General features: G+C 27.9%; 1 protein-coding gene across 1 annotated transcript in view; it reads left to right on the forward strand.

Moving 5' to 3' along the window:
* LOC113374006 (neural-cadherin-like) overlaps positions 1-23,503 on the forward strand; it is a 454,794-nt gene that overhangs the window by 85,927 nt on the left and 345,364 nt on the right. Inside the window, 1 exon segment of the mRNA XM_026614261.1 lies at positions 23,302-23,492. Within this exon segment, the coding sequence (XP_026470046.1) occupies positions 23,302-23,492 (191 nt within the window).

Raw genomic sequence — 23,503 nt, forward strand, 5'->3', positions numbered from 1 at the left:
TTATTAAACATATTTTAATGATAATATATTAACATTATGAAGTTTACTTAGTTTTATAAAAAAAGTAGAGCTTTTTCATTAGTTTTATTCTAGTTGATATTGGTTATGAACAGTTTTAGAAATTACTTACTAAATTTAACTATTTTTAACAATTATTTAATAATAATCTTAACATTAACTCAATTATTTGTTAATATAACCTTTAAGTACTTTTCGATCTGCTCTGTGGGCTATATGATAAAATAAATAAATAAATATATATATATATATATATTATATATATATATATATATATATAATATTTTATATTATTATAATTTTTTACAGCAACTTGGTTTATTGCTAATCGATACTTTAACATATAAATCAGTTTTCGTGTATTTGTTTACTATATATCTCATAACTTTCTAACGGTCTAAAGTAAATGAAATATTTTGAAAATTTGTTTAAAATTAAGTTATCTTTTTAACATTTTAATGCTCTACAGCAACTCGGTATACTGCAAAACACTCTTCAAAATAAACCATAATTTTAATGTTGAATTACGATCAGGAATTGCTGGACAATTATTTAGTATATCTCTTGTAACTTTTAAATCGTTGATCTAAATTATATAGAATATTTACAAAAATTGTTTGGTATGAAATTGTGAATAAGATTATATAACACTTTAAAAATCTACAGCAACTCGGTATACCTTAAAATTACATACCATTACATTACATACAATTACATAATTAACAATTCGAATTAAAGTTTCTGTTGTGAGTTGGACTTAACGTTTTTTTATGTTTCATATATTTATTTGCAAATAGCACTCGCCGATAGGCATATATATATATATATATATATATATATATATAATATACAAAAAATAGATCTGCCTACAAATATAATTAAAATAAAAAAGCCTGGCATGCAGCAAACATTAGGACATCTATTTTTGCTCCAGCTCTAGACACAACACAATATTTATATATATATATATATATATATATATATATATATATATATATAATATATATATATATTATTAGCTACAAGATCGCGATAAAAGCAAAAATCAAAAACTTCATAATGTCATGTTTTTTATTTGTATTATAACTTTATGAATAATTTTACATCATATCATGCACATATGATTTTTTATGATGGATTGATCGTTCTTTTGCGTGACAACTTTTATTTTGTGATATTTCTCGAAAATATAAAAATGTAATATATACATATACTATATACATACACACACATACATATATATATCCTAAATAATTAGACTAAATATTATATAAATAATTATATTGATTCCAATATTTATTTGCACGCTTTTCGTCCTGATTTAGGATTGAGATGTAAGTACTCCGAAAAAATACTAATTTTTATAAATATATATTTTACCCTGATATTAAATTTATTTTTTCTCTCCAGATACGGACAACCAGAGAGTCATAGTCCACGTCAGGGATGTAAATGACGAGCCGCCTTATTTTATAAATCGGCCCTTACCAATGCAAGCTGTAGTACAACTAAATGCACCCCCAAATACACCAGTTTTTACCCTCCAAGCCAGAGATCCTGATACTGACCACAATATTCACTATTTTATAGTCAGAGACAGGAACTGGGGGTAGATTTGAGGTAAGAAAAAATGCCTGGTAGTAATAATGGTTTGACTCAAAAATGGGATATAATGGTATGGTTTAGGAGTACACAGAGTCGTCCTATCACTTTTTGATACTAGACAAACTTTTTACTCATTCAATCCCACACAAATTTTCTTAACATTTCATAAACCCAGCACAAACCATTTACGAGTTACATCAACTCAACCTAAAAAAAGTCCTTTACCCTCATGAGTCTTTTTTACCCCAGGTTGATGAAAGATCAGGCGTCGTCCGAAGTAGGGGTACAGATGCCTTTCAACTGGACATGGAATATGTTTTGTATGTAAAAGCTGAAGATCAAAATGGTAGAGTTGATGACAAAAGATTCCAAGCGACCCCTGAAGAAAGATTGAGCATCGTTGGAGGCAAACGCGCGCCACAGTTTTACATGCCGAGCTACGAAGCTGAAATTCCTGAAAACCAGAAGAAGGACTCTGAGTAAGTAGAAAAGATTGATAAAGATGGTGTTGTGATATCCAAAATATTTGAGATATATTTTTTGGGTATACAGATGATTTTTAGATTAAAGTTTTAGCTTTTGATTGGTGTAAAAAAGTTTGAAATCGGTTTAGTAGTTTTTGAGATATATAAGGCAATTCAATAAAATGCAACTTTTTTACCTAAGTTTGAGACACCCAAGTTTGAGAGTCCATATTTCCCAAAATTTTTATTTTACGATTTTGGCTTATTCAGATCATTTTTAGAGCATACTTTTGTTTTTGCAGCAAAATTTACAATTTTGATTTTTGTGCATTAGTTTTTGACTTATACATCAATTTATACACTCACCATATTTTGTAAGGTTCTTGTAATATCAGGGATGTGATCTAAAATTGTTGTATATAAATTTTTATAGTGTTAGCGTAATTTTGGGTTATAGTGTATTGAATTAGCTATTCAAATACATTTAAATTATCAAAATCAAATTATGCACTCTAAAGATACAAAATAATTTATGCATCTTATATGGAATTTCACCAATACGTACTACTTTATATTCAGTACTAACATAAACTTTGATGAACTACAGCTTCAAAACTACAATAGTTACAATAATACAATATTAGCATAAAATGTACATTATAGTATCGTGTATGTAACAATATAACTATTATTAAAATCCAACTATTGATTTCAAAGATTTTATTTTTTTTGCAAATGCGTTTTATCCCAAATTGTTTTGCAAATCGTTTATAATATCAGAGATGTGATTTCAAATTGTTATATTTATATTTATGTAGATTTAGATTAATTTTGAGCTATAGTGTATTGAATTAGCTATTCAACTCCATATAAATTATCAAAATCAAATTATGCACTATAAAGATACAAAATAGTTTATGCGCCCTATATGGAATTTCACCAATAAATACTACTTTATATTCAAGAGTAACATCAAATTTGATGAACTACAGCTTCAAAACTACAATAGCTACAGTAATATAATATTAGCACAAAATGTACACTATAGTATCGTGTATGTATAAATATAACTATTTTTTAAATGGAACATTTGATTTCAAAGATTTTATTTATTTTGCCAATGCGTTTCATCCCAAATTGTTTTGCAAATCGTCTATAATATCAGGGATGTGATCTAAAATTGTTGTATATAAATTTTTTAGTATCAGCATAATTTTGAGCTATGGTGTGTTAAATTAGCTTCTTAATAGCACTTAAATTATCAAAATCGAAAAATGCATTATAAAGATACAAAATAGTTTATGCATTTTTTATGGAATTTTACCAATAAGTACTACTTTATATTCAAGACAAACATAAACTTTGATGAACTACAGCTTTAAAACTATAATAAGTACAATAATATAACATGAGCATAAAATGTACACTATATTATTGTGTATATAACAACATATTTATTATTTAAATCCAACTATTAATTTTAAAGATTTTATTTATTTTGCAAATTTGTACTTAGTTTTCATACACAACAATTTAGGGTGTGATGCCTAAATTGTTGTGTATGAAAAGTAAGTACAAATTTTGGCGAGCTATAGCTCCTAAACTGTTGCATTTATATTCGCATAATGTTAGCACAAAATGTACTATAAAGTCTTATCTTTGTAACAACAGTTTGTTCATCAAAATTCAACAAACCAGCTCCAAAATATTATATAATTTACATACACGTTACATCTCTCTGTATGTTTATTCAGTTTACGTATATGCAAATTGCTAACACACATTGTACGTCAAAGAGTTTCCAGAAAGTTTACAAATGCTTTCTAAACTTTCTAATTTAACTTTCTAGGTAATTAGAAAATAATTTTACGCAATGCAATTAAAAAAAAACAATATTTTTGCAAAAAAAATAGTAAAATTTATAATTTTTTTTCTCTTTTCCAGTATAATTTCGGTAAAGGCCAAATCCTTCGCAGATCGTGAAATCAGGTACACCTTAAAGGCCCAGGGCCAAGGTGCAGGTACTTTTAACATTGGGCCAACTTCTGGCATCGTAAAATTGGCCAAAGAATTGGATTTTGAAGACCTAAGACAACCTCATGTTTATTCTTTGGTCGTGACTGCAACTGAAGACTCTGGAGGCTTCTCAACATCGGTCGAGGTAAGAACTTTGCGATTTATGGGTATACCGAGTTGCAGTACGGCCTTGGGATATTAGACAATGTTTTTAATAATTTAATTCTGCACAAATTTGTTTGATATATTGTTTAGATTGAACGAATGGTTTGGAAGTTACATGAGTTTGAATCAACATTATACTGCAACATGATGATTTTGTTTTACTGCTATAAATTGGTGCATAGAAGTAGACTGAGTTGTTGTAGGGCATTTTGTGCTTAGACAAATTTATACATGGTTTAATTTTAAACAAATTTGCCGAAGGTTTCATTCAAATTGATCAAATAGTTTTTGATTTATGCACAAAATGCTCTTGGTTTACATTTTTTAGATCACTTGGTGGATTCTTTGTACTGATAGAGACAATTTGTTGAGTTCGATGTCGATTTTTAAAAATCAAAAATGATTCTAGATAAATTTGGTCTGAGACAAATTTATAGATAATTTAGTTAGCTAAAAATCCTTTAAACATTTACTATTTTAGAAGTTACCGTGAAAATAATGAAAAAATGTATCACTTTGTGGATTCTTAGCACCGATTGAGACAATTTGTTGAGTTCGATGTCGATTTTTTAAAAATCAAAAATGATTCTAGATAAATTTGGTCTGAGAAAAATGTATAGCTAATTTAATTATCTAAAAATCCTGTAAACATTTTATTAACCTATTTTTACTATTTTAGAAGTTACTTGCAAATGAACTTGAATATTTGCAAATAATGCAAAAATTCACAATTGAGTTAATTCTTAGCACTTATTGACGCTATTTGTTGAGTTCGATGTCGATTTTTAAGAATGAAAAATGGTTTTAGAAAACTTTGGTCTGAGAAAAACTTGTAGATAATTTAATTATCTAAAAATCCTGTAAACATTTTATTAACCTTTTTTTACTATTTATAATGCAAAAATGCATCACAAAATAATGCAAAAATGCAATTGATGGATTCTTTGAACTGATTGAGACAATTTGTTGAGTTCGATGTCGATTTTTAAGAATCAAAAATGATTCTAGATAAATTTGGTCTGAGACAAATTTATAGATAATTTAATTATCTAAATATTTTATGAATATTTTATAACTCTGTATTAAAAAGTTTATAAATTATCATATAAATAATGCAACGATGCTCCATATAACTCCATATATCATTTTTGTTATTGCGCTTAATGTTGTTCAATATCGAATTCAATATCGATTTTCGAGTACAAAAAGTGGTTGTAAATAATTTTGGTCTTTAGAAAACTTCTAGATAATTTACATATTTAAAAATACTGTAAATATTTTATTAAGTTATCTTCACTAGTTTGAGTTATTCCTAAAATACTAAAAAAATAAAAAATTACATGAAATTTAACAAAAATTGTACTTCGACACGATGATTTTGTTTCACGACTGAGTCGTTTCAAGTAGACTGAGTTGTTGTAGGGCATTTTGTGGTTAAACAAATTTATGCATCATTCAATTTTAAACAAATTTGCTGAAGGTTCCATCAAATTTAAAGAAATAGTTTATGATTTATGCACAAAATACAAAACAAATGTTCTTGGTTCACTTTTTTTACATCAACAAAATGCCAATTTTAAAGCATTCGAAGTTGCTGCAGAGTGTTGGCATATAAGGAAACATTACAGATAATTCAATTCTTCACCAATCTCCCGAATATTTCTTGTACTTCAAATAAACCGTTCAAAAGTTACAAGCATTTTTCTAACCCGATGTCTTTTTTCAGCTGACCATTAGGGTAACAGATGTCAACGATAATGCCCCTAAATTCGAGTTGCCAGATTATCAAGCCCACAATGTAGACGAAGATATTCCTTTAGGGACATCTGTCTTAAAAGTAAAAGCTGCTGATGCTGATTCAGGAGCAAATGCTGAAGTCGAATATTTGGTTTCTGATGAACATTTTTCTGTGGACGCTGGAGGAGTCATTACTAATAATAAACAGTTGGATGCTGATAATAATAATGCTTATTACGAGTTCCAGGTAAGGGAAAGGACTAGTACAAAATTTTAACAAAAACTGACAATTGTTTTTTTCATGAACTTTGGCAACATCCGACAATTGTTTTTTTTCTAGGTGACTGCCCAAGATAAAGGTGAACCTGCCAAAACTGGTACAGCAACTGTTCGTGTTTACACCAAGAATAAAAACGATGAGGAACCTAAGTTTTCTCAACAGGTGAATAAAAAATATTTGAAATCTTGTATCTAATTGATTGTCTCTATTTTCACCAATTTCTAGGTTTATACCCCAAATGTGGATGAAAATGCTGGTCCAAACACTTTGGTAACTACAGTAGTAGCCAGTGACAAAGATGGTGACAATGTTCGTTTTGGTTTTGTCGGAGGTGGTACCAGTTCTGGTCAATTTGTCATTGAAGACATCACTGGTGTCATCAGATTACATGGTAAGTAATAAACTAGTGGTGTATGGCATCGAGCCTTAAGGCAAATTGCTCGAACTTCCCGTACCGTAATGAAACATTCGAGAAATTTCAAACGTTTTCAAATACTCGTTATACATACAAGATAATGCATTTATTTCAAGATTTAATTTAAGTAGAATACTGCAATTTTAGTATATCATTCTTCAATGTATATATTAAATTATTAAATACGAAAATTTATATATTTTTATACAAAAATTATGAGAAATAATCAAAATGAAACAAAGATGTACTCGTGGTACACACCAGACAATATACTTACATTATAGAAATGATTTACAGTATTTGATTCAACATTTTCTTACAATAAAACCGTTTGCAGTAGATTGTTGCAATTTTAGCATATCATTTTTCAATCTATATATAAAAATAATAAATACAAAAAATTAAACGTTTTTATACAAAAATTACAAAGAATTATAAAAATGAAACAAAGATACACAGCAGACAATATACTTACATAATAGAAATGATTTACAGTATTTGATTCAACATTTTCTTACAATAAAACCGTTTGCAGTAGATTGTTGCAATTTTAGCATATCATTTTTCAATCTATATATAAAAATAATAAATACAAAAAATTAAACGTTTTTATACAAAAATTACAAAGAATTATAAAAATGAAACAAAGATACACAGCAGACAATATACTTACATAATAGAAATGATTTACAGTATTTGATTCAACATTTTCTTACAATAAAAACGTTAGCAATAGAATACTGCAATTTTAGTATGTTATACTTCAGACTACATATAAAAATATTAAATGCAAAAAATTACACGCTTTTATACAAATTTTACGAGAAGCGAATAAAAATTAGATAAGATTGTCTAAAACTTTTACAGGTTGCTTAAATTAAAAAAATCAAACTAAAAAAATCTAGCATTTATATGGAACAAATAGGCAAATCGATTTTGCTACAAAAATTGCATTTTTTGTAATAACTAATAAATTTTCTATACTTTTATTTTTTTATTTAAGTCTTCCTGAAGTTTCCTTTATTCAATCATATTGTCCATCACGTCTTTAAATCCAAAATTGCCATTTTTAAATTAAGTACAATGACTGTAACTTTTATTACTTTTGCTATCTTGTTATATCTGAGCAAATCAAATTAACAATCGTCATTTCATTTCGAATTCAATTTCAAAAAAATAGTTGCCTAATTTACACAAAATTGAAAAAGTGCTCCTATAGTCACAGTCTAAACGCACTTGCAAACAATTTTGTGCAACATTTTCACTTATATTGTGCTTAGCTTGGCGACATTTTCACATTTTTCAATAGTTATCACAAAAACTATTGAAAAATGTGAAAATGCCGCCACATAAGCACAGTATAAGTGAAAATGTCGCACAGAATTATTCGCAAATGCGTTTAGACTGTGACTATACGGGAGCACTTTTTCAATTTTTTGCAAATTGGGCAACTATTTTTTTTTTGAAATTGAATTCGAAATGAAATGACGATTGTTAATGTTCTGGAGATAAATTGATTTATTTATGATATACATTTGATTTGCTCAGATATAACATACAAGATAGCAAGAATAATGAAAGTTACAGTATTTGTAATAATATATTTGAAAACGTTTAAAATTTCTCGAATATTTCTTTACGGTACGAGAAGTTCCAACAATTTGCCTTAAGGCACGATGCCATACACCTTCAAAACGTCGAGAAATGCAAAAATTTTCACTTTTGATTTTCGGCCCATTACTATAACTACCCTACGGGAAGTAATAACAGTGCAATGAAGCCCTAGATAATTAATCTTTTATCCTCTAGGTAAGGCAATTTCTCTGGATCGTGACAAGTACGAACTAAATGTGACAGCAATGGATGATGGTGCTTGTTGTGCAAATGGTGAAAGAACGGTTCATACTTCAACAGCAGTTGTTGTTGTCTTCATCACCGATGTCAACGACAACAAACCAGTTTTCCGAGACTGTGCAACGTATTACCCAAAAGTTGAAGAAGGTGCTCCAAATGGTAGCCCTGTCATCAAAGTGCATGCTACTGACGAAGACAAAGGAGTCAATGGACAGGTATTCAATTTTTTAAATTACATAATAAGTAATACATCATAAACTGATAATTCGATAATTTAATTCATAAAAAATTTTATAGCTAAGAGTAAAATTAGAAGTAAAGTTTTCCCAAGATTCTGCGTGGCACGTTAACCTGGAACGACGCGTCGATCCAGGTTGCGTTCATTTTTAGGCAAAAACTAGCCCCTAACTGTATTTATTAGGAAAACAATATACAATATGAAGTCAATTAATAAAATATGACTTATAGTACTATTTTAAATATTTTTTAATTAAATTGAGTACAACCCTATGTTTATATTACGTATATTGCAAATTGCAAACTTTGACATTTGTCGTTTAAACCTAATTTATTTGAATTTTTCGTATAGGAGTGTTTGTGATAGATTATAGGAATATGTAGTAAATTACATTTAATTCCTGCAAAACAAATAAAAATAGAGTGCTAGGTATAAAGCTTTTGAGTTATTCAAATAAGTGTAGAAAAATGTTCTGAGTTTTCTATTGCATTTAACAAAAAATCGATTTCATCATTTTATTGAGCAATTTTATATCGGAGTGTATGTAACTGTTTGCACGGATTCTTAGTAAATTTTATTTAGTTTCTCCTAAGCTAACTTAAAAAAAGTGTCCGAAACAAAATTTTTCAGTTATTTATTTGAAATATTTATATGGGAATATATAAGAAAGAATATATAGAATTTTAGTAAATTTTATCTAGTTTCTGCCAAGCTAATGAAAAAAGAGTATCTGAAATATTTTTGTTTAGTAAGCTAAGGTAGCAAAATGTTCCAATATATTCTATATAGTAATACAATATTATCCCATATATTCTATTGCAAACTTAAACAATATATATTAGTGAGTTTAAAACTCATTTACTTAAAAAATTGTATGGGAATATATAAGACAGATTATATGGAAATGTAGTAAATTTTATCTAGTTTTTGCTGAGAAGACTGAAAAAAAGTGCTCGGAATAAAAATTTCTGTTTATAATTTGTTTCTGTTTACAATTGTACAAAAATGTCCCAAGGTATTCATAACAAATTTCCTCAATTTATGAATTGAATATTTTCAAAGATCTAAAAAAGGTCCACAATCAGTTGAGAGAGAAAAAGCTCGCGAGACAAATGTGACATTCAGATTAATTTTGCCCAATATTTTCTAAGAACATAAATAAATGTATTGATAAGATAAAACGTAAGATTTTATCACCTTTTATACAACATAAAATTAATTTAATAGTTTCTAACGAAATTATGCAAATATTTGCTAAAATCTTAAAAAAGTCCACAATCAGTTGAGAGAGAAAAAGCTCGCGAGACAAATGTGACATTCAGATTAATTTTACCAAAAATTTACTTAAAATAAATAGTTAAATTTCTGAAATCGGTTCAGGCGTTTTTGAGAAAACGTCGATTCACGGCAAAAAATCTGTCCACACACACACACATACTTTTTCCAAATGTTGGTCTCATTGACGCTAAGAATGTCTCTTAGAACGCCAGGAGAAAACATAAAATTAGCGAATCGGATTTTTTAATGAAAACATAAACTTTTCCTTCGGAAAGTTAATTAAGTTAGTGCAGAGGCTAATTTCTGGTTTTTCTCCAGGTTAAATACTCCATAGTGCAACAACCTAACCAAAAAGGTACCAAGTTTACCGTTGATGAAGAAACTGGCGAAGTCTCCACCAACAAAGTTTTCGATCGTGAAGGAGATGATGGTAAATTTGTATCAGTAACTGTCAAAGCTACTGATCAAGGTGAACCTTCTCTGGAAGGCGTTTGTTCTTTCACTGTTGAAATTACTGATGTCAACGACAACCCACCTTTGTTCGACAGACAGGTAAGTAGACAAAATAACCAAATTTTTGGAACATGTTAGTCAATCTATTTTTTATCAGAAAATATGTCGCGAGAATGTAAAACAAGATGCCTCAATCGGCACCAACATTCTTCGTGTGTCAGCTTCAGATGAAGACGCTGATAACAATGGTGCTATTGTCTACACCTTATCAGCTCCTTATAATCCAGCTGATTTGGAATACTTTGGAAATCCAACCTGAAAGTGGATGGATTGTCTTGAGGAAACCTCTTGACGTGAGTATTTTATTTTTGTCTCGCTTTGGTACTTAAAATTTTGTGTAGAACATTTTTTTGGGGAGCTGGTAATTTGAAGTTTGTGGTAAGGAAATTGTCAAATATTTATGAATATTTTTTGTATTTTGGAGCATTGTATCTGGTATATATATGCTAAATTTGATGTCATTTATGAAAACTACAGGAGCAAACTCCATGGGCATTTTGCCCTCGCCACCACCTGCAAGAAGATTTTTTACCATTGTGGGGTGATCCAAATTCCAAAAAAGTTAGAAATACTTGAAAATTATTATAATCAACATTTGGATATAACCCTTTAGAAAATAGTTGCCTGGCAAATTTTAATGTCATTTTGACACATTTGTTTGCAAACTACGTTTGTCCACCAGCTGATCAGCACATATTTTTGAAAAACAAATCCAAAACGCTGCAACTTCTACAATTTTTCTTCAATAGTTTTGAAATTTTAGCAAAAAATTTCGGTAAACCTTATATATTTAAACCAAGTTTGAATTCAATTGGCCAAATACTTCAGCTTAGAACTCTATTTGGAGCTTTTTACCAACAATTCCAAGATTAGCCATTGTGCTTTATACCAATGCTGTCATATGATCACAAAATTTTTTACACGAACTTTTACAAAACTTTTGTTGCAAATTTGATCAAATTTGATTCATTTGCTTGGGAAATACGTTAATCACCAGCTGATCAGAATACATTTCTAGGCAAAACAGATCCAAAATGTTTGTGCAAATTTTTCAATGTTTCTCTAATAATTTTGAAATTTAGCAAAAAATTCTCGGTAAAACCTTATATATTTAAACCAAATTTGAGGTCTTTGGACAAAAACTTCAGCCAGAACTCAATTCGAGTTTTTTTACCATCAATTACACGTAGATCCATCGTGGTTTCAAGACCAATGTATTCGTATTATTACAAATTAGTAGACAAGCTCTTTACAAACTTTTGTTGCAAATTTGAATAAATTTGACTCGTTGTTTTGAGAAACACGTTGATCACAGTGACAGAACACCATTTTTAGACAAATTAACTCCAAAACGATGCAAATTCTATAATTTTTCTTCGATGACTTCAAAAATTTAGCAAAATATTTCTGATACATTGCAAAATCCAGCAAAAATATTTTAAACAAATTTTTGTAAGTGCAACCTATTTTTTTTACCAACTACACTTACCACACTAGTAAAACTTACAGGTATACCTTCAAATGGTTATTATTCTGGATGTATTTATTAAATTTGAAGTGTTTTAACAAATGTTGTTAGCTGTAGTATTTGTTTTATATATGTTAGCTGCAAACTTCAAAATATCAGCTCGTGTATTTGTATAATCTAAGTAAACAACTTGGAGCCACATTCAAATTTTGCTAAAATGTGTCTCCAAATTGTGTTTTTACTTTTAATACTGTACTAACTTTTTATATACTTAGGTAAACTGCTTATAAATCCTTAATTATAACAAATTGGTCCCTCTAAATTGATCCTAACTAACTCTATGTCTAGTTTAAGCTATTATATATTGATAAAACTGACTTTTGATGGTTATTTCAGCATATTTTCATTATGCTTATTTATTCATGGTTTCTTTAAGCACAATTATTGAGATTTTTGGTTGCAATTAGGTAAAAAAATGGACTAATGAATAATTATATTGTGTTTTATCAAAATTTATGGAAAATGTATGTATATGACTTTTTCATGATTCTCTAATTTGATGTTTTTTTTGCAGAGCACCAATTTTTGTGTTTTAACAAATGCATAAGATGGGATTTTAGCGATTTTTGGTAATAGATTGTGAAAAAATTTATAACATGACATGTTTTGCTTAGTAACTTTGATAAATATTTTTGGATTTTATAGCAATAATTGTTGGAATAGCTTTTATGGCTGATTCGAATATAACAACATCACATTTTTATGATCAACTTTTAGACAAATTCTTTGGAAAGCTTTTGTTGCAAATTTTCTCAAAATTGACGCATTTGTTTTAACAATACATTGATCAACAGTTGATTAGAATACAAATTTTGGACAAAAGAACTTTTAAATGCTCCAATTTTTACAATTTTTGCTTTATGGTTTCGAATTTTTATGTGAATTATGAATATTGCAAAAACTTTAGTCTGGTATTTCAATATAAGTCCAAAAATTGCAAATAGATTGCAACTGGGTATCAATTTTTTCTCGTACTCTTAAAAAAAAAGAATTTAAGTCTAGAAATATAAAATCTCGTGTATAAAATATAATATTTCAAGAACCATAGGTCCTATAAATTTAGATATTTAAATTTTAATCCAAAATTTTCAATTTTGCAAATTAGTGTACCAAAATTTAAATTTTTTTTCATACTCTTAGACAATATTGAATTTAAGCCTAGAAATATAATATCTCGTGTATGTAAGATAATATTTCAAGAGCTATAAATCCCATAAGTCCAAATATTCTAATTTGAAACAAAAAATTACAAACTTTGCAAATTGGTGCACCAAAAATTTTTTTTTCTATCCTTCTAGACAATATTTAATTTAAGCCTGAAAATATAAATATCTTAGGAGTAAATAAATAAATAAATAAGTCCCATAACTTCAGAAACTCCAATTTTATTCAAAAAATTGCAAAACTTAAAAAATGGTGCACCAAAATTTCTATTTACTCTCATAGTCCTGCCAAATAATAAAATTAAAAACAAAAATAATAAATCTTAGGTACAAAAAGTTACAGAATTTTGAAAATATTCCTAACAATTTTGCCAAAAAATCTCAAACTTACTTTTGGACATCAAAAATTAGACACCAATTTTATAAAAGACCTCTAAATAATTTATACAAAAATTGGTCATTTCTAATATTTTTCATTGAAAACAATGCACACCAAAACATAAAAAAACCTTTAGTCTTTTATATCCACCAATTTTACTTTTAACCAATTTTTAAAAATAAAAATCTAGTGTATATAAGATAATATTTCAAGATATTGTAGTTAAGATAATATTGCAAATTGGTGCACCAAAATTTCAGTTTTCTCTTGTAAAACCCAGAAATATTGGATATTATGTACCAAAATTTAGATTTTTTTAAAAATGCATCTTTTATTTTCTAATTTTGCCAAAAAATCCTATATCAAAAATTGGACACCAATTTTAATCAAGACCACAAACTTCATAATTGGTCGTTTTTAATAATTTTTACTAAAAACCCTACACGGCCAAAAATCAAAAACTATATTCCTTCACATCCACCAACTATTGGTGAATCCAAAAACACCGATTTTGCCATCAATTTTTATTTAACCAATTTTTAAAAATACGATCTATACAAAAATTCGCTTTTTTACAATCGCATAATATGCATTTGTTATATTGTATATTGAACGAATGATTTCCATTTGTACGGCACCAGTTATTGAAAAAAAAAAAAAAAAAAAAATGATGGAACCAAAATATTTTTGATAAATTTTTGAAAATATTTTTGAATTTTTTTTAAAAAAAATGTGGATAATGTGCTTTTTGAAGTCCATATACATGTGTAATAAAATTATGATGCAAAAAGTTGATTTTGAAACTTGAAGGAAAAATTTGTAAATATAAAATAAATGTTAATTATCAATTCTTTATCATGATCAAGCTTTTTGTGTTCAATTTTTCACCAATTATTTTTGAGGTGAAAATCAAATTTTTAGAATTTTTGTGATGTGATTTTTTGCAAAACACAGATCCCAAAAATTCCCCAAAACGTCGCAACTTTGAAATATATTTTAAAAACCAAAAAAATTAACCAATTTTCTAACATGCTGCTTTATACGAGGAGATCACCAGCCAAAGATGGTCCAGAAATTTTTTGAGTCGCCAAAATAGTCTCCAAAAAATGCAAATTTTGTTAAAACTGAAATTTAATTGTTGTTTTTTTATTTTAATGCTGATCGAGGACTTTTTGGTGCAACATCTGGACCAAAGTCTGGACCAATTTTTTGTTTATTTATATTTTTGCACAGACTAAACACGAATTAAATATACATAAAAATTTATGTTTATATATAAATTTATATTTATATTTTCTTTGGTGTTTATTCTGTGCAACACCAAATTTTTGAGCCAAAAAAAAAATTGCAGACATATTTTGTCGGCAGATTGTTATGACCAAGGTATTTTTGAGTGTCTAAAAAAATTTGACAAAAGGATTTACAAACCAAAAAAACGGGCAAGTAATTTTTTTTAAATTTAGACGATGGAAAATATTTATGAAAAAAATGTTGACTGACTACCAGGACTTGCAACAAATTTTTTTTACCAATATTGTACACTGGTAAAAAAATATTTTTTATCTTGTGAACAATATTACCAAGACGACTTGAGACATGTTCAATATTTTTTTTTTGATTTTTTATCGATTTTTTGGTTTTCTGAAAATTTTGTTTGAATTTTTGAATATTTTGTTTGAAGGAACAACCGAGATATTTTTTTTTGAACCCGAAATGAAAAACAACTTGCATGCGTGTTAAGTTCCAATTTTATTTACCTACCTTAAATTACATTTTTTTCAAATTTTATTTTGTGTATATAAAAGTCTGTACATATATAAATTTGCAAAAATTTGCCCAAAAACAAAAAGCAAATGGCTTGGAAATTTGATGCTTTTTTTTCAAATTATACAAAAAATATGTACTTGTGTTTTGTTTTGATTTCAAAATGCACCTTTTAAAATATTTTTAGTTTTCAAAAATAGTTTTAAGGTTCGATAAATTTGGGCGGGGCTTTTTTTCTAGTCTCAAACTTGTTAAATTTTGAGACTTTGGGGCCACAATTAAAAAAAAAAATCCTGTAGTACATCCACTGACGTAAAAGACCTGACTGAACACTAAATTGGATACTGTTTTGTTTTACGTTTATTATTTATTTATAAATATTTTTTTATGTTTGTTTTTATTTTTTCTTAAGCCTCGCCCAAACAGAAGAATCCCGAAAGAAGGGACTTAGGACTTTTTTCAAAAATGTTTAAAAAATTTCTTGAGTTTTTAAATGTGGTGATGATTTTATTACGTTTGATTTTCGAATCCTTGCCATGTGTATAAATCCTTGATATAATTAAATTATAATTATTTTTTATGTTTTTTTTTATTAAAAATGTTTGAAGAGGTTTTGCGTCTATTTTTTGCTCATACGGCATCGAAGTCTCCATACGAAAAAAATTAATAAAAAAATAAAAATTTAATGTTAAACTAAAAATTAAGTAGTTTACAAATAGATTGTTGGTCTAATGTGTCGAATACAATCTCAAGTTAGTCTTTATAATATAATTGATTTTATTAATATAATTTTATTTTTAATTTATTAAAAATATTCGCGGAGGTTTTGCGTCTATTATTTTCCCATACAGCATCGATATCTCCATATGAGAAAAATTGAGGAAAATTTTATTTTAGTTCCGATTTCAAACTAAAAATTAAATAGTTTACTAACGAATTATTCGTCTCATATAACGACTAAATTTCAAGTTAGTGTTTCTAATATAATTGATTTTATTAATATAATTTTATTTTTAATTTATTAAAAATATTCGTAGAGGTTTTGCGTCTATTATTTTCCCATACAAGCATCGATATCTCCATATGAAGAAAATCAAGGAAAAGTTTATATATTTTAATTTAAATTCGATTTAAATCTAAAAACTGGGTAGTTTATTAGAGAATACATTATTAAATAGGTTAATTGGTCTAATGTTAGTAAGAAAATTTTAATTTAGACTTTTGATTTAACAAAAAAATTAATATTTTTTAAAATAATTACTCGATATAATAAATAGTAATAATAAATCGATTCTGAATGAAAAATTTGATAGTGTGTTAGTAATATTTTGAAAAAATAGGATAGTTTGTCTATAAAATTTAAATTTACGTGTTTGATTTTACAAAGTATTTTATAAAAAAATATTCAAAAAATCAGAAATCAGTTTTCTGGTTTATTAATATAAATAATATTTATTTAAAAATGAATTTATATGTTATAATATAAATTATTTACTTAATTACATTAATTTGAATGTGATTAATTTAATTAAGTAAATAAATTATATTAATTTTTTTTAATATAATCATTGATATTCTTTATTTATTATTTTTAATATAAAAAATATATATTTAATTTTATGATAATGTCCTTTCCTAGTCCTGCTTTAAAATTTATATCCTGAATCCTGTTTTAATAATTTTGTTTATTATTAGTATTAAATGTATCTAAAGTGATTTTTTGTAAAAACGCTAATATTAATAAATATTATATTAACACATATATAATATATATATATATATATATATATAAAATATATTTAACACTTTAGGTACATTTTGTATTTTAATTTATTTTAGTATACTAATGTACTAATCACTAACTTTTGCTTTTAATATTTATTTTTATATTTGTATTTTTATTATTTGTTTTAATATTCAAACAATTTAATATAATATATATATATATATATATATATATATATATATATATAAATTACAATTTAAAATTTAAAATGAGCTCTAGCTTATATAGTACACCAAAGTTTATAATTCACCTAACCAAATTTTGATTTCCATCGCAATTTTTGAGTATACCGAGTTGCTGTAGGTACTTACAATATTAGACACTCTTTTAGATTATTCTATTTTGAACAAATTTCTGTAACACATCATTAATGCTAAGTGAATGGTTTTAAAGTTATGAATTTTTTACCAAAGCGGTGCATTTATGCTAAATATAACTCGTGGCTTTTTACTACATATTGACATTGATTGCGATTTTTGAGTATACCGAGTTGCTGTAGGTACTTACAATATTAGACACTGTTTTAGATTATTCTATTTTGAACAAATTTCTCTAACACATCATTAATACTAAGTGAATGGTTCAAAAGTTATGAATTTTTTACCAAAGCGGTGCATTTATGCTAAATATAACTCGTGGCTTTTTACTACATATTGACATTGATTTCGATTTTTGAGTATACCGAGTTGCTGTAGGTACTTACAATATTAGACACTGTTTTAGATTATTCTATTTTGAACAAATTTCTCTAACACATCATTAATACTAAGTGAATGGTTCAAAAGTTATGAATTTTTTACCAAAGCGGTGCATTTATGCTAAATATAACTCGTGGCTTTTTACTACATATTGACATTGATTGCTATTTTTGAGTATACCGAGTTGCTGTAGGTACTTATAATATCAGACATTTTTATAGATTATTTAATTCTAAACAAATTTTTCTAACACATCATTTATACAAATCAAATAGTTTAAAAGTTATAATTTTTTTACTAAAGTGGTGTATTTATGCTAGATATAACTCGTGGATTTTTACTAACTTTTGATTTTTATGGCAATTTTTGAGTATACCGAGTTGTTGTAGGTCACTATAATATAAGACACTATAATATAATTTTTAGATTATTTAATTTTAAACAAATTTCTCTAACACATCATTTATACCGGTTTTAAAGTTATAAATTATTTACCAAAGTGGTGCATTTATGCTAATTATAACTCGTGGATTTTTACTACATATTGTCTTTGAATGCGATTTTTGAGTAGACTGAGTTGCTATAGGTTGCTATGATGTTAGACAATATTATAAACAATTTAATTTTGGACAAATTTGCCAAATATTTTATTTACATCAAACTGTTTAAAAGTTATAGGCGATAAACTAAATAAATGCACTATACATATATGGATTGGTGACAAATGGACTTTGCCATATAAATTTTTGTGCTTGAACACAATTTTAAATTATACCGAGCTGCTGTAGGGCCTTACAATGTTAGACAATAATATAAACAATTTAATTTCACACAAATTTATCTAATATTAGATTTAAATTAAACAAACGGTTCAAAAATTTCAAGCGATATAATAAATGCACCCACTTTTATATTAATCGTTTAAGGTTTGTAGTAAATGGAGCGTACCATATCAATTATTAGTTTTTAATGCAATTTTAAAGTATTAAAATTTAAAATTTTAAAGTTTAAAGTTTAACCTGTAGGGCATCATAATATTAGACAATATTATAAGCAATATAATTTTACACAAATTCGTCAAATATAAGGTTGTCAAATATCTCCCTTCCGCCTTTTTGTATTATAAACCAAGAGCAAAAAAGCGGAAGGGAGATATTTGACAATTTAATATTATTAAAATTTTTAACTGCTCTTTATTAAAATTATATACTAAGGAAAACAGTATTAAATTCTGTATAATATTGCATAATTAGTTTTATAAGTTTTTAGACAATTTTAATAAAAAAAATCACATAGGATATCCATGTATATATGCAAACCAACAATTTTAAATTTTGGACATTCGTTTTAGTTTTTTCTAAATATCTCTTTAATTTAGTATTACATATAAATAAAAGTATATATATTTAGAAAGATTATTAAATTTTCTATAATACCACATAATAGGATGTCAAATATCTCCCTTCCGCCTTTTTGTATTATAAACCAAGCAAAAAAGCGGAAGGAGATATTTGACAACCTAATATATCATTTATATACGACAAACCGTTTAAAAGTTACAACCAATTCAATAAATAAATGCACAAAGTGTGTTATTACTACAGAGGTGTACTATAAATAGTGTAGGAGCCAATAACAAAAATTGTTTGAATATTCACACTGTATATATATAATTTTATTATTACTTATTTAAATTATTATTTCGACTCGAATCTCGGACTGTAAACGAGACTTAAAAATTAATTCTGGTGGTGGTGGTGGTGGTGTGAATACACAATATCGATCGATATTTTTTTAAATTTCGATCGTTTTTCAAAATGATTAAAAATAACACATTTTTTCGTATCTTTTTTTCTTTCTTCTTCACAACGCGACGTTTTAAACGCACTATGGATGTGATTTACCAAAATGTGGCCCGCTACCGGCTCCGTCACTAACTTTGGCCTGCACTGCTACCGGGGGATGGAAAATAATTTGCACGAAATGGAAACTGAAATATCCTATTAAAAACCATCCTATTAAAACCATCACTTGTTCCTCAAAAAAAAAAAATTGTGAATACGTTGCTCAAATTGGAAACCAACAATTTTATCCTCAAAACTCTCTTTTTTGTTACATTTGTCCTTTATCAGAGAGAGCGTTATAGGCTAAGAGTTCGTGCAAAAGACAAAGGTCTTCCTGTACCATCAGCTGCAGATGTCGATGTCGAATTAGATGTAGTTGACAGGAACAACAAACCCCCCAGATGGGATTTTGATACCTACGGCCCTGTTTATGTGAAAGAAAATGTCACAGTTGGCACTATAGTCACTTCTGTTAAAGCAAGGTAAATGGTTACTAGATGGTGAAGGTTGGTGGTTAAAGTCTTGGTCTAATTCTGGTAAGTAGGTAAAAGATTTATGGTAGTAGGATTTTTGGGAGGTCTTTTTGGTTTGATAGACAGATTGATAGAAAATTGTTTTAACAAGTTCTGGGGTAACACAAAGTTCCTTATGCACCATCATCTCCAGATGATGGTGAAGGTTGATAGTAAAAGTCTTTATCCAATTCTGGTAAGTAGATGAAAAATTTATGGTAATAGAGATTTGGAACTTCGTTTGTCAGATAAGGGTGTATTCTAGTGTAGAGCTATGAATTTTAGGTCATTTTTAAAGTGTCGTAAAAGAAAGCAATAAATGTTCTCACTATCAATTCTACCACTTGTTTATTAACATTATTAAAATCCAAAACAATAACTAAAAAAATAAAAAAGTTGAAAATTGTAAAAACTGGCAGCTGAAGAAGTAGGGTTTCTCAAAAAATTGGCACCTTAGTCTTGACATGATTTCAGCCCTCCTAGCCATCGGAAATAAAAGAAATAAAAAGATTATTAATCTACAATGATGTCGCAATCGCCCGAACTAGCGATGAGTAAAAAATGATTTTTTTTACAAATTGGCGACTGTTTGAAAAAAAAGTGTCTTTTTACTATTTTTTTGAGTTTCTCGAATTTTTTAAAAATAGTTAATTGGAATAAGAATATTTTTAACTCGTAAATTTTTTGAGGTCGTAAATTGATGGTGAATGATAATGGAGAAACTAGTAAAATCTAAATAAGATATCATTCTTGGTTCTCGTTGGTAAAAAACCAATAAGAAGTTCCAATCTCATTTTGTTTTACCAAGAACAATAATTTTTACATTTGGTACAAATAGTAACTAGTGGTGTATGGCATCGTGCCTTAAGGCAAATTGCTGAAACTTCCCGTACCGTAACAAAATATTCGAGAAATTTTAAACGTTCTCAAATATATTATTATAAATACTGTAACTTTCATTATTTTTGCTTTCTTATTGTTATATCTGAGCAAATCAAATGTAAATCATAAATCAATTATTACATTAACAATCGTCATTTCATTTCGAATTCAATTTAAAAAAAAAATAGTTGCCTAATTTGCACAAAATTGAAAAAGTGCTCCCGTATAGTCACAGTCTAAACGCATTTGCAAATAATTTTGTGCGACATTTTCACTTATACTGTGCTTGGCTTGGTGGCATTTTCACATTTTTTAAGAGTTTTTACAAAATTCGAATTGGAAAAGTTCTCCAGTCTAAACGCACTTGAGTAAACATTTGTACCAGAGTGGCGCTTAGACTGTGCTTAGCTTGGGTAATTTTTTAAATTTTTAATCCAAAACTACAAAAATATTTTGTGGAAAATAAAAAAAGATGGAATAATTTTTTATCCTCGAAAGCAATTGTTTTGTCAATACAAGCTGAAAGTTTTTTAGATTCGACGCATAGTTTACTCAAAAACTGCCATTTTTTGCACATTTAGCTCTGTATCTTCGAAATGGTGGGACCTGTCTTTGCCAAAAACTAATCACCTCTTCTCTCAATCATTACAAATTGAATGTTTTTTTAGATCATTCAAAGCCAATACTTCGTTCTCTCAAAAACTCGATTTGTATTTTCTGCACTCTTTGCTCCGTATCTCCGTGACGGCTGGACCTGCCTCTACCAAAAAATAACACAACAAGTTAATTATATGTTTTTGACAAAGTAAATAGTCGAGATTGATGGTGAGGCTTATAAAAGCTCTTGGATTATGGTAAACAGAGAAGGATTTTTGAAAATTTTGACAGGACAACGTATTTTTAATTGTTAAATTTGAGGAAAATGTTAGATCAGCCTGTAGAGCAGTGGTGAAGACGGCTATTAAATTAGTAGTCTTAGAAAATAAGAGATTTTTGGAGTACGTATGGGCAATTGTGCCAAAAATTAGGCTTACCTTTACCAAAAACCAATAGTAACATTAGACTTTTGGGGTAAGATTGGGTGATTGTGCCTTATCTTTAACAAAAGTCTATAGTCTCAGGTTATCATAGAAAAGAAGAGCTGTCTGGGTACAGTAAGTTTTGGTGATTGTGCCAAAAAATAGGATTTACATTTACCAAAAGCCAATAGTATGATTAGACTTCTGGGGTAAATTTCGGTGATTGTGCCTTATCTTCAGCAAAAGCCCATAGCCTCAGATTATCAAAGAAAAGAAGAGATTTCTGGGGTACGTTTTGGTGATTGTGCCAAAAAAATTGGACTTACCTTTACCAAAAGCCAATTGTTACATTGAACTTCTGGGGTAAGTTTAGGTGGTTGTGCCTTATCATCAATAAAAGCCTATAGTCTCATAGAAAAGAAGAAATTTGTGGGCTACGTTTTGGCGATTGTGCCAAAAAAATTGGATTTACATTCACGAAAAGCCAATAGTAACATTAGAGCCCAAATTAATTCTGCAGTTACCCTTGGTAGATTTTAATGAGTACAGAAGTTTTTTTAATCACCATCTAATTATTACCAAAAATTTGAGCAACGTCAAAGCAACAACTTCTAATTTTCACCAAAATAGTTTTTTTTACCACACTGCCCTTCATCCCTTACCACTCTGTCCTTTACCTTTACCCTCCAAGATCATCGACGTTCCTGGTAAGTACGCTACCATTAATTTGACTTTCTTTAAAATTGGTAACTATTTAAATACCTTAAGGTCAATTAAATGCAAAAAAAATATTTCATGACAGAATATGTCTGCAATAATTTTAATCAAAAATGAATTAGATAGAAATTTATTAATATGAGGACCAAAAGTTTCAGGTTTTCTGATCCAGTTGCTGGGGAGTGATGTCAATTTTTTTGTTAAATTTGTAGTTTAGTTTGTATTTGATAATGGTGATTTACTAATGGTGGTCATTTTTTTTTGCTTTTTTGCTTTTTGTGGCATACTTTGGACGCTGGACTTGATGGTGATCGTGGATGCTGGATGGATGTAATGGATACTGGACGATTTTTAAAAAACAACATACTTATAATATTTTTTTTAATGGTCCTTAATTTTACTTACCAATTGTCGATTTACCATTAGCGTGAGACTTATAAATTAGAAGCAATGGCTCAGGATAAAGGCTATCCACCTTTATCCAGAACTGTAGAAGTTCAAATTGATGTGGTAGATCGTGCAAATAATCCACCAGTTTGGGACCATGTCGTTTATGGGCCAATTTATATTAGGGAAAATTTGCCAGTTGGTGCTAAAGTCGTTTCGGTTAAAGCCAGGTAAATAGAAG

Source organism: Ctenocephalides felis, unplaced genomic scaffold (assembly GCF_003426905.1).
Source record: "Ctenocephalides felis isolate EL2017-DRISC unplaced genomic scaffold, ASM342690v1 CF-g0.4_SCAFFOLD_01604, whole genome shotgun sequence".
Taxonomy (NCBI): domain Eukaryota; kingdom Metazoa; phylum Arthropoda; class Insecta; order Siphonaptera; family Pulicidae; genus Ctenocephalides; species Ctenocephalides felis.